This window comes from Entelurus aequoreus, linkage group LG11, assembly GCF_033978785.1.
Source record: "Entelurus aequoreus isolate RoL-2023_Sb linkage group LG11, RoL_Eaeq_v1.1, whole genome shotgun sequence".
Lineage (NCBI taxonomy): Eukaryota > Metazoa > Chordata > Actinopteri > Syngnathiformes > Syngnathidae > Entelurus > Entelurus aequoreus.
The window spans coordinates 49,257,480-49,270,246 of record NC_084741.1 but is presented as its reverse complement, the minus strand read 5'-3'; the positions used below and the strand labels follow the sequence as shown (position 1 = coordinate 49,270,246).

Below are 12,767 nucleotides of genomic sequence, written 5' to 3'. Positions count from 1 at the left end.
GGTATCGTGGCTGGTGATACTCTGCTCTACGCGTTGAGCAGGTTGTGTCTCTCTGTTCATTGTGCAGTCCTCAGCGTCCCGTGTAGAACCAGTTGTCCTATCACACATAACTCACTAGCTACAACAGCATATGCTGTGCACTTTTCAAAGTGTCCACTAGCGATGGCTTTACGCACCTCACTCAGCTCTTCATCGTGGGCTGATGCTTCCTCAACCTCACGGGTTGTCAGTGCGCTGGGTGTCGCGCTCACTGCCACGAATCTCACGTATTCGTCTGATCCGTGTGCATGTTCCTGTTTCAGTACACTGTTTCCTAGTAGACGTGATAACGGGTCTGCTATGTTCTTATTGCCCGAGATAGGTATTACTTTAAAATCATAAGATTGTAGCCTTAGAACCCATCGCTCTATACGAGCACATGGTTTTGAACGTGGACTGTAGATAGATTCTAAAGGCTTATGGTCTGTAACCAAATCAAACTGTCTACCATATACGTATGGGTGTAACCTCTCACAGGCCCATACAAGAGCCAAGGCCTCTTTTTCTGTCTGAGAGTACCTACGTTCGCAGTCAGTTAGACCACGACTGACGTAACATATGGGAACATTCTCTCCCTTCTGGCTCTGTATTAACACTGCTCCTAGCCCCACGGGACTAGCGTCTGCTATAATCTTGGTTGGTGCATCTTTTTTAAAGTAGGCTAGTGTCCCTGCTTTGGCTAAGCCCTCTTTCAGCGCCTCAAACGCTTTTTTCTGTTCGGGACCAAATTCAAAAGTAGTGTCTTGTCTTGTCAGACGTCGCAGTGGCTCTGACAATGTTGCGAACTGTGGAATAAATATGCTGCTGTAACTCACAAGTCCGAGGAAGCTTCTCACTTCTGATGCATTTTCCGGCTCTCTTGCCTCACTCACTCTCTCTTCTGTTGGACCGATTCCCTTTTCAGACAGCAGGATTCCCATGAAAATTAGCCGATCCATGTTGAACTGGCACTTGTCAGAATTCAGCATCAGTCCACATTCCTCCAGTCTTCTCAAAACTGCATGTAGTCGCTCGTTGTGCGTTTTCTCATCCTTCGCATGAACTATAACATCATCTGAGATGTTCTCCACCCCTTCTATACCAGCAAGTGCGGCAGCGATTTCATGCTGGTACTGTTCGCTGGCTGAAGACACGCCAAAGATAAGTCTTTTGTATCTGTATACTCCATTGTGGATGGCGAATGTGGTAATACCACGCGATTCTGGGGTCATTTCGAGTTGGTGGTATCCCCACTTTAAGTCCAGTTTGCTGAACACCACTGATCCATTCATCCCCTGTAGCAGTTCATCCACTGTTGGAATAGGGTATCTCTCTCTGATGATTGCAAGGTTTGCCTGTCGCATATCTAGGCACAGTCTGATTTCGGAGTTTGCCTTGGGTACGATGACCACTGGGTTTACCCATGGTGTTGGTCCATCGACCGGTTTTATGATGTTTAGATCTAAGAGTTCTTTAATATTAGCCTCCACAGGCGCCCGTAAGTTAAAGGGTATACGCCTGAGTGGCTGTGCTACTGGTGTCACCTCTGGGTCTATGTGTAGCGTTATCTGTTTTGTTTTCAGCTTCCCTACCCCCTGAAATACAATCGGGTACTGGTGTTGAAGTGACTGTTTCAGGTCTGTGACTGCTGATATGTTGACCCCTATTTTCAGTATACCTAGTTTCATGGCTAACTCTTTTCCCAGTAGAGGTTCTCCATCACCTCTGATTACTATGAACTCTGCTTGTTCACTGCGCTCTCCTATTTTTACTTGGCATGTGAACGCCCCTTTAATAGGTAAAGGTTGGTTGGATGAGTAAGAAAATAGTTTCCTCTCTGATTTTAGAATATAGGAGTGGCATTTTATTTTCTCTGTTTTTAACCCCTCCCATGTCTTTTCATCTATCACATTACATGTAGCCCCGGAGTCAATAAGCATCTTCAAGCTAACTCCTCCCACATTTATGTTAAGTCTCTCTGACCTGTTAGTGTCATTTAGCATAAAAGCATAATCATGTTGCTCTATCCCTATGTTATGCACTTTTTCTTTTCCTGTTGCGCCTTTTGTTTTGCATTGTTTGGCAAAATGGTCTTTACCGTTGCACTTGTGGCATGTTTGACCGCGTGCGGGACATTTAGGATCCCTCCTAAAGTGGTCAGCATGTCCGCACCGATAGCAAGTTTTGTCTGTTTTCTCTCTGTCCATGCCACATTTTCCTTGTCCTTTCTTCTGATATTTCCCTCCTTTCTGTGTAACGCGGTACACAGACGCCTCTGCTCTCTCCCCTTTCCCAGACATTTCCGCCATTTGTCCCTCAATTAGCTCACATTGTGCCGCCAATTCGAGTGTGCGAGCGAGCACCAACCCATGTCCTTCTTCCAGCAGTTTACGGCGAATATAGCTCGATGTGCATTTGCTAATAATAGCATCTCTAATCTGGTCGACTGCACCTGCACCAAAACTACAGTCCTTTGCAGCACGCCTTAAACGTGTGGAAAATTGTTGTACAATCTCACTTGGGTTTTGTGTAATTTTGTGAAATGTCTGGCGGGCGAAAATGGCGTTTACTTGTGGCAAGAAGTATCCGTTTAAAGCAGCAACAGCATCATCATAGTCTGCTGCACCTCCCGTGTTATCCAGCGTCGAGAAGATGTCCTGTGTGTCCAGTCCTGCATGATGCAAAAGAAGTGCTCTCCGCCGCTGTTTCACGAAATCATCTGCGTCTTCTGTGATGATCAGACCTTTTCCATCAGCAAACAGTTCAAATGCCATTAGCCATCTTGTCCACCGCGGTCCCAACGTCGCCGGGTCGGAGTAGCAATCAAACGCAGACAGGCTCGTCTTCTCCATGCTAATGCTATGCTAACGCTAGCAGCAACTTTGTTACACTTCAAATTAAACTTCGGTATGCTGGCGTTATGTCACTTGGCTTGTAGGCTCTGTGCATCACTCGTCGCCATTGTTATGTCCTCGGTTTCACCTATATGCTTATTTAGGTGTCTTAATTTAATAATAATCAGGCAACACGTTTCAACTTAATGCCTCGGATCGCTCCCGTTTATTAACAACCTCCAGAGTCCAAACTCTCCCTCGCTCTCCTGACGTCACACACTGAACACCAGCTACGGTGGTTGGACATGACAAAACAGTACATGACATCATCAACATCCCATCCGTTGGCATCCAAGTGACAGTAGACATTGTACAGTAAGTGATGTTTTATTATGTCTGTTGGCTTTCACGAAGTCTGCAGTGAGTATGTGTGATGCGTTTTTGAAATAAATGTTCTGCATATAATTAAAATGAGGATAATATGTACATATTTAATGTTATTATCAATGTGCCATTTACTACTTTACATACAGTATATACTTACATCATGTATATAAAGTCTTGATGGAGCTGTTTAGATGTTTTTTAAGTGCTTTATAGCCAAAATTGGCTCCATTGTAAGCCTACTTTGATCGCATTTATTTACTAGTTAGAATGCATTAAAAAAATAAACAAGTGTGCATGTCGTACATAAGGACTGTGAATGTAAAGGCAACATTTCAAAAAATTAGTTTTTCACTTTAAAATCAAGGGAAAATTATAAAAAGTATATTCCCCAAAAGCGACAAGCGGTAGAAAATGGATGGATGGATGGATATTTAAAATCTTGGCAAGTGGCAAATATTTTTCAGTGTGCACTGTTGTATGCATACTGTATCTATATTGTGCAAGGACAAGAGGAAATAATTGTCAATGGCCACTAGGTCAGTGACTCTGTTCCTCTGTGAGTCATAGGTTTTGGTTTACCACAAACCATCTCACATTTTAACACAACAAGCCCAAGCCCTTCTTAATATTCTGTTTAACTGTACTGCTAGTGTATTGGTACATCCTGCAGGGCGGGAGAGAATACCAAAACAGCAGTTTTGGTATTCCAAATATGTGAATTGAACAACCCTGAATTTGGATTGAATTGCAGACTCTTGCCAGTCAGCATCGGAACACAGCTATCACTTTAACTCAACCATCTTTGTCATTCTACGCTAAATAGAGAAGGGATGAAATAGTGTTTCCTTGGGTTAATGGCACACATACCTTTTTAGTTAGCGGTGCAATCCCTGGAACATAACTGTTGCAATAAAAAAGTGATTCAATAATACGATCGCCCAAATTCCAGAGGCTGTGATTGTAGGAATGTGTATTAGCCAATTTTGAGTGACTGAAGCTACGGTTGTTTGTTATGACTTCTTAAAACTGTGACCATGACTTCAAGCATGTATCAACATGCAGCCTTTGTGTGGTAAGTGAAGTAACACCGTGTATTTCTGATAAAGCTCCCCATTTACAGTGGATTAAAGAGATGTTGGTATAGTGTCAGGAGTGGTGCTATTCATTCCAAGGAATGTGGCACTGTGGTGCGGAAAAAGAAAGCTTTAAAAATTACCTGGATGTCCTCTTCTGTGAGGCAAGTGTCTTTTAATGACACCTTGTAGCCACTCAGTCATGAACTGTGGCAGCTGAAGGCTTCACGTCGTAAATTGTTTTCACAAGACCTTGGCTAAACCTGCGAGGCGTCTCGACACACAAGAAAACAACTCTCACAAATCCATCTTGTCAAGTTATGAGCTGAATAAATAGTCAAACCAATCAGCATAATTTGAGAAAATAGAGGCTACCCTTAAATAGCAACAGGTTTATTGGGTTTTTGGGCTGGAAATATTTAGTAGCTCCGAATTTAAATGAATCTAATAACTAAAATACCGTGGTACTTTAGTTAGTTAAACCTTTGAGTAATTTGAAATACGAGCTGTCTCGGATTTTGTCATGCTTGAGGTTGCAAGCATAATTTGAGTTAAGATAATTTCCGCCGCCATTTGAAGTAGTAATGTCCCTATCAAATAAACAAACACAGCCAGAAATCGACACAATACTGCCCTCCAACTACCGGAACTGGGAATGTGAGTGCAAATGACGACACAGAACGAATCAGAAAATCAAACAATTAAAAACCTGTTCTACCGTGTAGCAGACTTGAACTGCAGCACTCTGAAGCAAAATTCAGCTTCCGCGCCAAATACATCCCCACAGCGGACATTAATCCATGAAAATGTAGAGAAGCGGCCGATAGGTCTGCCCGACATGTTTTAGTTTGTTATTTTATCCTGACTCCACAAACTCGAAGAGCGAGCATTGACCTTGCTCACTTACGCAGACATACAGTATGTGTCGCTTGCTGTCAACTCTGACCTTTCCGATCTGTCACTCGGAGAGTTCGATGTGAAACATGAACAGCTATTTTCTAGTTCTTATTGTTACAAGACGGAGACAGTGTTGCCAGATCTCATGAGAGGAACAAGCAACCAGCTCAATAAAAACAAGCCCAAAGTCACTTACGATGAGCAGGCTTGGCAATACTGGATGGAGAAACAACCCGAAGGACCCCTTCATTATCAAATCAAATCAAATCAAGCTTTATTTATAAAGCGATTTTCATACATAAAAGAAATGCAACGCAAAGTGCTTTACAAAGTTAAAAACAATACCCCGATGACCCATATCCCCCATTATCACATACGCATACACATACGATCACAGATACCATACACAAACACACACACACAACATACACACATTTGCAACTATATGGACCAATGATTGCATGGCTGAGTGCAGAGGAGACATGTGAGTAAACACTATCACAGGAGCCATCTGCACCAGGAAGTCATCAGACCATGTCCAGCAGGACGCTGACACAAAGGCGTCCCCACAAGCACGGCCGATAACCCCTGAGGCAGATGGCTCATCTGAGGAACGTTGGCAAATAAAAATAATAAAACTTGTAAAATAGTAAGAACCATGTGTAGAATAAAATACAAGTAAGACATATGAAGATTAATAGGGAAAAAAAAGATACATATACAGTAAAAAAATAAAAAATAAATATAACTAAATAAAATCTTGCATAATTAATAGGATAAAACGTAAAATACAAATTACTTCAATAACATAATTAATATCAGGTAAAAGCCAAATCAAAAAGGTGGGTCTTACGCCTGCTTTTAAAAACATGAACGTTCGCCGCAGCCCTGAAATCCTTCGGCAAGCTGTTCCATAGACGGGAATAATGATGGAAAGATGCCATCCGTGACTTTGTGTCCTGACCTTGGGAATAATTAGGAGATGAGTGCCGATTCTCGATTCAAAGGTTCATAGGGTAAAAGCAAATCTGAAAAATAAGAAGGCATAAAACCATAAAAACATTTATAAACCATAAGAAGAACCTTACAATTGATCCTGAAACACACGGGAAGCCAATGCAGAGATTTTAAAACTGGTGTAATGTGAGCCCGCCTTCTGGTCTTCGTCAGGACATGTGCCGCTGAATTTTGGAGTAATTGTAAAGGTGCAATAACCTTTTTAGGAAGACCACAAAGCAGGGCGTTACAATAATCTATACGGCTTGTAATAAAAGCATGCATTAGTGTTGAATTAGTCTGATCCCCAAGATAAATTCTGTAAAATACTTTATTTCCTGTTGTATTGATTTTCAAACAGTATCTAATAGTTTGTGTTTCTTTTTAAAGGCATGTTATATGTTAAAATTGTGCTGCTTTGAGGGGATAAGCACGGATTAAATTGATAAAAAAATTTTTTCAATTGGTGGAGCTGATTTGAGATACGAGTGTTTTGAGTTACAAGCTCGGTCCTGGTATGAATTGTGCTCAAAAGCTGAGGTACCGCTGTAGTCAAATGAAATTTAGCTAAAGGAACTTCACAGATAGTCTCTCTTTCCATTCAAAAAAATATCTAAAGAACCATGTATTGACCAAGCAGATCCGTACTTTGACGTACTTGAAACATTTAAAGATGGTTTGGATTATTGAGGAAACCAGAGCAACAGGAGACAACCCACACAGGCATGGGGAGGAAATGCAAGCTTAATAACAAAGACCCCAAGTTGAGATTGAAACCAAGGTCCTATTTGACACTGAACCACCAAGCTTGGAGTAAATAACTTTCTCGATGTAAAGCATTTGTTCAGTCACTCTCCAGGACGTAAGAGCCATTTTCCGAAGTTTCTTTTGGATCTTTACCAAATTGGTGTTTGAAATGCTGTTATGCAACAAACCATCTGGCGGTTTAAAAAGCCTAATTCCCTGATGCTGCATTAGCTGTAATCAGCCCAACGCTCCCACTGGTGCTTTCTTTAGCTAGTGTCAACAATGGAACAATAATTCATGGACTGAATAGTTGTGTTGTTCTAAGTGCTATATCTGTGTAGTACATTGATTTCCAAACGTGTCCCCTGTTACAATGTTACAGCCTCCTAACTGCCCTGCAGCTGGACGGTAAACAAAGATGATTCAGCTTTACTAGTTTCTTATTTTCCTTTTAACTGACTTGTTTGTCTTTCTCCTGTAGATAACAAGATTGGTCATTGCTGTGTTGCCTTGATGAGGACTGCACTGACAGAGACAGAAACAAACCTGGATAATGTAAGGCCACATGAACATCTTGAAAGGAGGGAATTTTCCAAATTAAAACGGGGGGGAAAAAATAACTTTGTTTTTTTATCAAAAAAAAAAACCTTGTTGAATGGAGAAAAGGACAACAGAGACCATTTGCTGAGCTTAGGACAATGATACCAAATGCAGTCTGTATCTTTTGAAATAACTTCTGCAAGTGGGACTGGACTTCGCCTTCAAAGGAATAAAAAAAAAAAGATAAGACAAAGACTGAAACATCAACCAACAAGCTGTACAGAAGAAAAATAACCTCTGAATGTGCAGGTAGATTTTCAGACTTTTGTATGAAAAAAAGGAATTAAAGACAAACTAGATTGTCTTCCTTTGATATTATCATTTTCATCCTTATCATTTGAGTAGTTTTCTAGGAGATCAACGTTTTCGTAACTCTTTCTTGCCTTAATTTTTCTCAAAGTGTGGGAAACGATTTCCATTGTGCTGACCTATCGAAAAAGGGAGTGGATGAGTAAGTTTGGGAGGAACCACACAGATGAAACTGTACAGGATTGCTTTCAAAAGGTATTTGTTTGCAGATGATTGTAATGATTGGCGTGGTGCCGCTCAGCTCTTTAACGTGGGAAGGATCATTCCCACTGCTTACTGGCTGAAAACGCAGTTTGGTTTCTTCATTGTATTTATATTTTCGATTAACTTAAAAAAAAAAAATGTAAAACAGTTTTGTCTGCTTTACTTGTCTCAGTGCAAATAGAACAGCTGTAAGGAGAAACGTTTATGGCTTTGACTCAAAAGCAGAAACAATTTTGAAATGCGCAAAAGCAATAGTTTAGTCTTTTGTAAATCCGTAAAAGGCAGCCTGAAGGTGACATATTTTATACCAAAGATGAAGAAAATAGCTAGAAAAGATTTCTTCCTTTTGTTTTGTTTTTTATTCTTTTACCACTGAAACTGATTTTGTTGTTGCTGATGGTCTACTGTACAAGATCATATTTTGCTTTAAAAGATGCTTTTTATCAAACGCAATGGGGAAAAAAAAAATCTCTTACCAACTAATAAGCTGTCAAAAGTTTGTTCATTAGAAGGTTTGTATCCTATAGAATAATGATGGCTAATGTACACACACACCAAATGTGTGACATACGCGTCGGTTGAATTGAAACAGCTGGACTTTTCTAGATAGTTGAAGATCTGTCACCTTTCATCCAAAAAGCTTTTTCACCCTAACCTGTCCATAAAAGAACATTTTTAGGTAGAAACGCCAGAGTTTCAACCTTTTATCCACACAGAAACAACGTTCTGTGTGGCCTAAGAGATAGATTGGGAACGTCTGATATTGTGTGGACAGGCAAACTGCTACTTTTTAATAACAATGACATTGCCATGCCGTCATGTGACCATAAAAAATTGAGAAGACAGCTGCCAACAACAACAACAATGGTAAACAACAAGGCTGTGTTTGTGTTGTGCAGTAGTTGCACAGTAGTACAACCTCATCAACATCTGTCAACTACCATACACAATTTTCTAAGTACATCCACAATTTCAGGTTAAGAACCACAAGACTTAGACTTAGACTTTCTTTATTGTCATTCACATTTGAACTTTACAGTACAGATAAGAATTACATTTTGTTGCATTAGCTCGTTGTAGTGCAGCATAAAAGAGCAATAAGGTGCAGATATAAATCGATTTACTGTACAGATAAATATATTTCACTTTTGCATATGCATCAACGTTGCATGTATGTTATACTATCTTTATAGTCCAGCGAGTTAATCCTTTTTTCGGGGGAATTGTGGGGATTATTTTGATGCGTTCAAGAGTCTTATGGCCTGAGGGAAGAAGCTGTTACAGAACCTGGAGGTTCTACTACGGAGGCTGCGGAACCTCTTTCCAGAGTCCAGCAGTGAAAACAGTCCTTGGCGGCGGTGGGAGAAGTCTCTACAGATTTTTTGAGCCCTGGTCAGGCAGATGCTTTTTGCGATCTCCCGGATAGGAAGAAGAGGAGTCTTGATGATCTTTTCCGCCATCCTCACCACTCTCTGGAGAGACTTCCAGTCTGAGGCACTGAAGGCTCCAGTCCAGACAGAGATGCAGTTGGTCAGAAGGCTCTCTATAGTGCCTCTGTAGAACGAGTTCATTGTAACTAGCATGTAGCTTCAACATAGCGATTCCTCTCTTCAAAAATGAAAGCAGGATCAAACCTAAGCAAAAGTCAGCATTTTTGACCCCTTAAGGAGTCAAACTATGTCTGATGTGAGAATATTTGATGGAAAGTTAAGAGAGTTTGACAGGATGATGGAAAACCACGCGCACTCGTATTGACATGTGCAACAACAACAAGGCAACATGGCCGAAACCTACAGCGAGCTGTGATCGACCGGTAAATTGAGAGCTTTGCCTTCCGGCTCAGCTCCTTCTTCACCACGGCGGTCCGAATGATGTAGACGCCGCACAGATCCACCTGTCGATCTCACGATCAACTCTTCCCTCACTCGTTAACAAGACTTAAGGGTACTTGAACTCTTCCAGCTTGGGCAGGATCTCATCCGCCCTCCACACTTTGGCGGGCGAGAACCATGGACTAGGACTTGGAAGTGCTGATTTTCATCCCAGTCGCTACACACTTGACTGCGAACCGATCCAGTAAGAGCTGAACATCCTGGCGAGAAGAAGCCAGCAGGACCACATCATCTGCAAAAAGCAGAGACCTAATCCTGCAGCCACCAAACCCGGCCTGACTGTGCCTAGAAATTGTGTCCATAAAAGTTGTAAACCGAATCGGTGACCAAGGGCAGCCCTTGCGGAATTCAACCCTCACTGGAAACGTGTCCGACCTACTGCCGACAATGCTGACACTGATCATACAGGGAGCAGACCGACACAATCAGGCAGCCTAATACTCCACACTTTCTGTCCCACAAATTATTGCCAATTGCTTGGATTTACACAATGTCATGTCCGGCTCATTAAATATGCATGGTGGTCAAGCCAGCATCTGTTCTCAATGGGTACCAGGTGCCATTTTGCCTTTCTCAAAGAAAAATACCCTAAGCTTGCTTTGTTTTCAGCTGTACGAACCATTCAAATACGAAAATAATAAATGTTTCTTCAAGAAGGGCGGAGGAGTATAATATTTTACGAAAAAAGACAACAAAAGTGTCAGGCACTCCTGTCCAACGGAATAGAGCCAAAGAAAGCACGAGTTTGCAGTGAGCTCTTTGTTAAAGGTTTGTTTGATATACTTTTAAGTATTGCCTTGATATTATATGTATTTTGTCTTGTTTCGGAGTTCTCAAAAATGCATTTTTGCTACAAGTGTTTCGTAAAGCACCAACTCGGTTAATCTAAAATAAAAGAAAGCAAATGGGAGCAAAACCTAAAAGAGTTGAGCTTTTACCAAAGGCAGCAATCATAAATGAAGCTTTCAGCACATACACAACATTGACATCTATAGTTATATTTTGATAAAGACGGGGAAAAACACACGTACTTGTAAATGGCGCGTGCAACAAAACGGCAACAAACATGGCTGTAGACGCAAAGTTAAATCATGAAAAGCAACCTTACACAAGCTAAAACGATGCATATTTATCCGGGAGAATCTTGCTACCAATTTTCCTTGAGTTGTAGACCTCCATGCTTTTCTAAGTTTTCATCTGGGTTTTTTTGTGTAGAATGATGTCTGAAGCACAATAGTTCGATACGTCTGGGAACTCTATATCACTAAACTTTATATCACTAAAAAATATGTATTTTTGATAAAGTATAGGGATCTATTACATTGCATAGTTTGATTTTTTGCTCGTATGTGCATTTTTGCAGGAAGATCTAGGCCTCTTGCTTACTCAGATAGTTCGCACTATGTTTGCTGAACAACAGCTATCTTGGCTTGGTTAACCACCACTGGTTTTCCCTTCTGGGATGAAGTCACGTGTCGGAATACAAGCAATGAACAATATTATTGAAAGCATTATATTGAGATCAAATTAAACACTAATGTAATCATAATATAAATACTTATAATGTAAGTAACACTTTTAAACACAATCAACTTTTATTTCATTAATATTGATTGGCTCATCTTGCTTATTCGGTTTGAAGCCAAAATATCGTCAATACATTTGGCTTTGTAATTTATTATTTTCCTCCTAATTTTTGCTACCTTGAGGTGCTTCTCACTCGCGAGTCGCAATTAGCGATGCTCTCTGTCCATGCATCCTGTGTAACAGTCCCACCTCCACCCACAGAGACAATGATTGTAGATCACTGAAGGGAGAGTTCACTGTTAATTTGATTCTGCCATTGAAAACAGCGTTGAGGTGCTAAAGGTGATGAGAGTGAACCCTCTTGCACCCTGTTTGACTGCGATAGACAAAGAAAACACACAAAAACGTGGCAATTCATAGATTTTATTTCAATTTATCGTTTAATTAAATGTATTTATTCAGCCTAGGCCGTAGACATGAATAAGGAGACTCCACACCTAAAATGTTAGGACTGAAAACAACTTTTGGATGAAAGGGCTTCAACTAACAGGAGTCCAGCAATTCAATGACCCCGATGACTGAGAATTTACACAGGCAAACACCATGAGATGTAAAAACGAATTCAAGCCAAAATACTTACATAAATGTACAAGCCAACTACAACATGAGCATAGCAATGAAAAGGAAAGGGCATTTCTGCACGGAACCATTTAAGCTTATGTATTTCATTAATAGGTTATGTATCTCTTTTTTGTTCTTTGTTTTTTTACTTTTTGTGTGTTTTTTTAAGAATTTGTGTATGAGCTGCTAAATACTATGTCAGTGTTGGCGGGTGTGGAAAATGCTGCACGTTCAGAATGTTCCTCAAAATCTTTTCATTCAGCCAAGATGAAACGCATCTGGTTTACAGTTGTACATAAAAATTGAAAAAAAAAGAAGCAAAAGCAAATGAAATAGGAAGTGTTGCAAAATGCAATTTAACCAAAACCAACCAGACACAAACCTAAATTTGAAGGCAGAGAGAGAGTCAAATATTTATGTGATCTGTTTTTGTACATGTGTGAAAAAGAAAATGCGACTGAAAAAAATCTTTGATGCTATTTTTTTATTTGCTTGGTCACAAGACCTCCATGTCTTTTGAACTGTGATTCTGAGAGTGTCTGTAGAGCCAGTGGATATTGATGTGATTTCAAAATGTCTCTTTTGGTTTAGTTTTGTTTTCCTTTCTAGACAAATCTTTCAATAAAAAACAAAAAAATACAAAGTCTTCTCTTTAGTGTATG

The 12,767-nt window shown here is 40.4% G+C and overlaps 1 protein-coding gene across 2 annotated transcripts in view; it reads left to right on the top strand.

Moving 5' to 3' along the window:
• The window catches only part of LOC133660198 (RNA-binding motif, single-stranded-interacting protein 3-like), a 467,861-nt gene extending 455,153 nt beyond the window's left edge, over positions 1 to 12,708 (top strand). For both annotated transcript variants that reach the window (XM_062063470.1, XM_062063468.1), the window contains exon 14: positions 7,434 to 12,708. In XM_062063470.1, coding sequence (XP_061919454.1) covers positions 7,434 to 7,437 — 4 coding nt within the window. In that variant the 3' untranslated portion in view covers positions 7,438 to 12,708. The remainder of the gene's footprint in view (positions 1 to 7,433) is intronic.
• Positions 12,709 to 12,767: the final 59 nt, after the last annotated feature.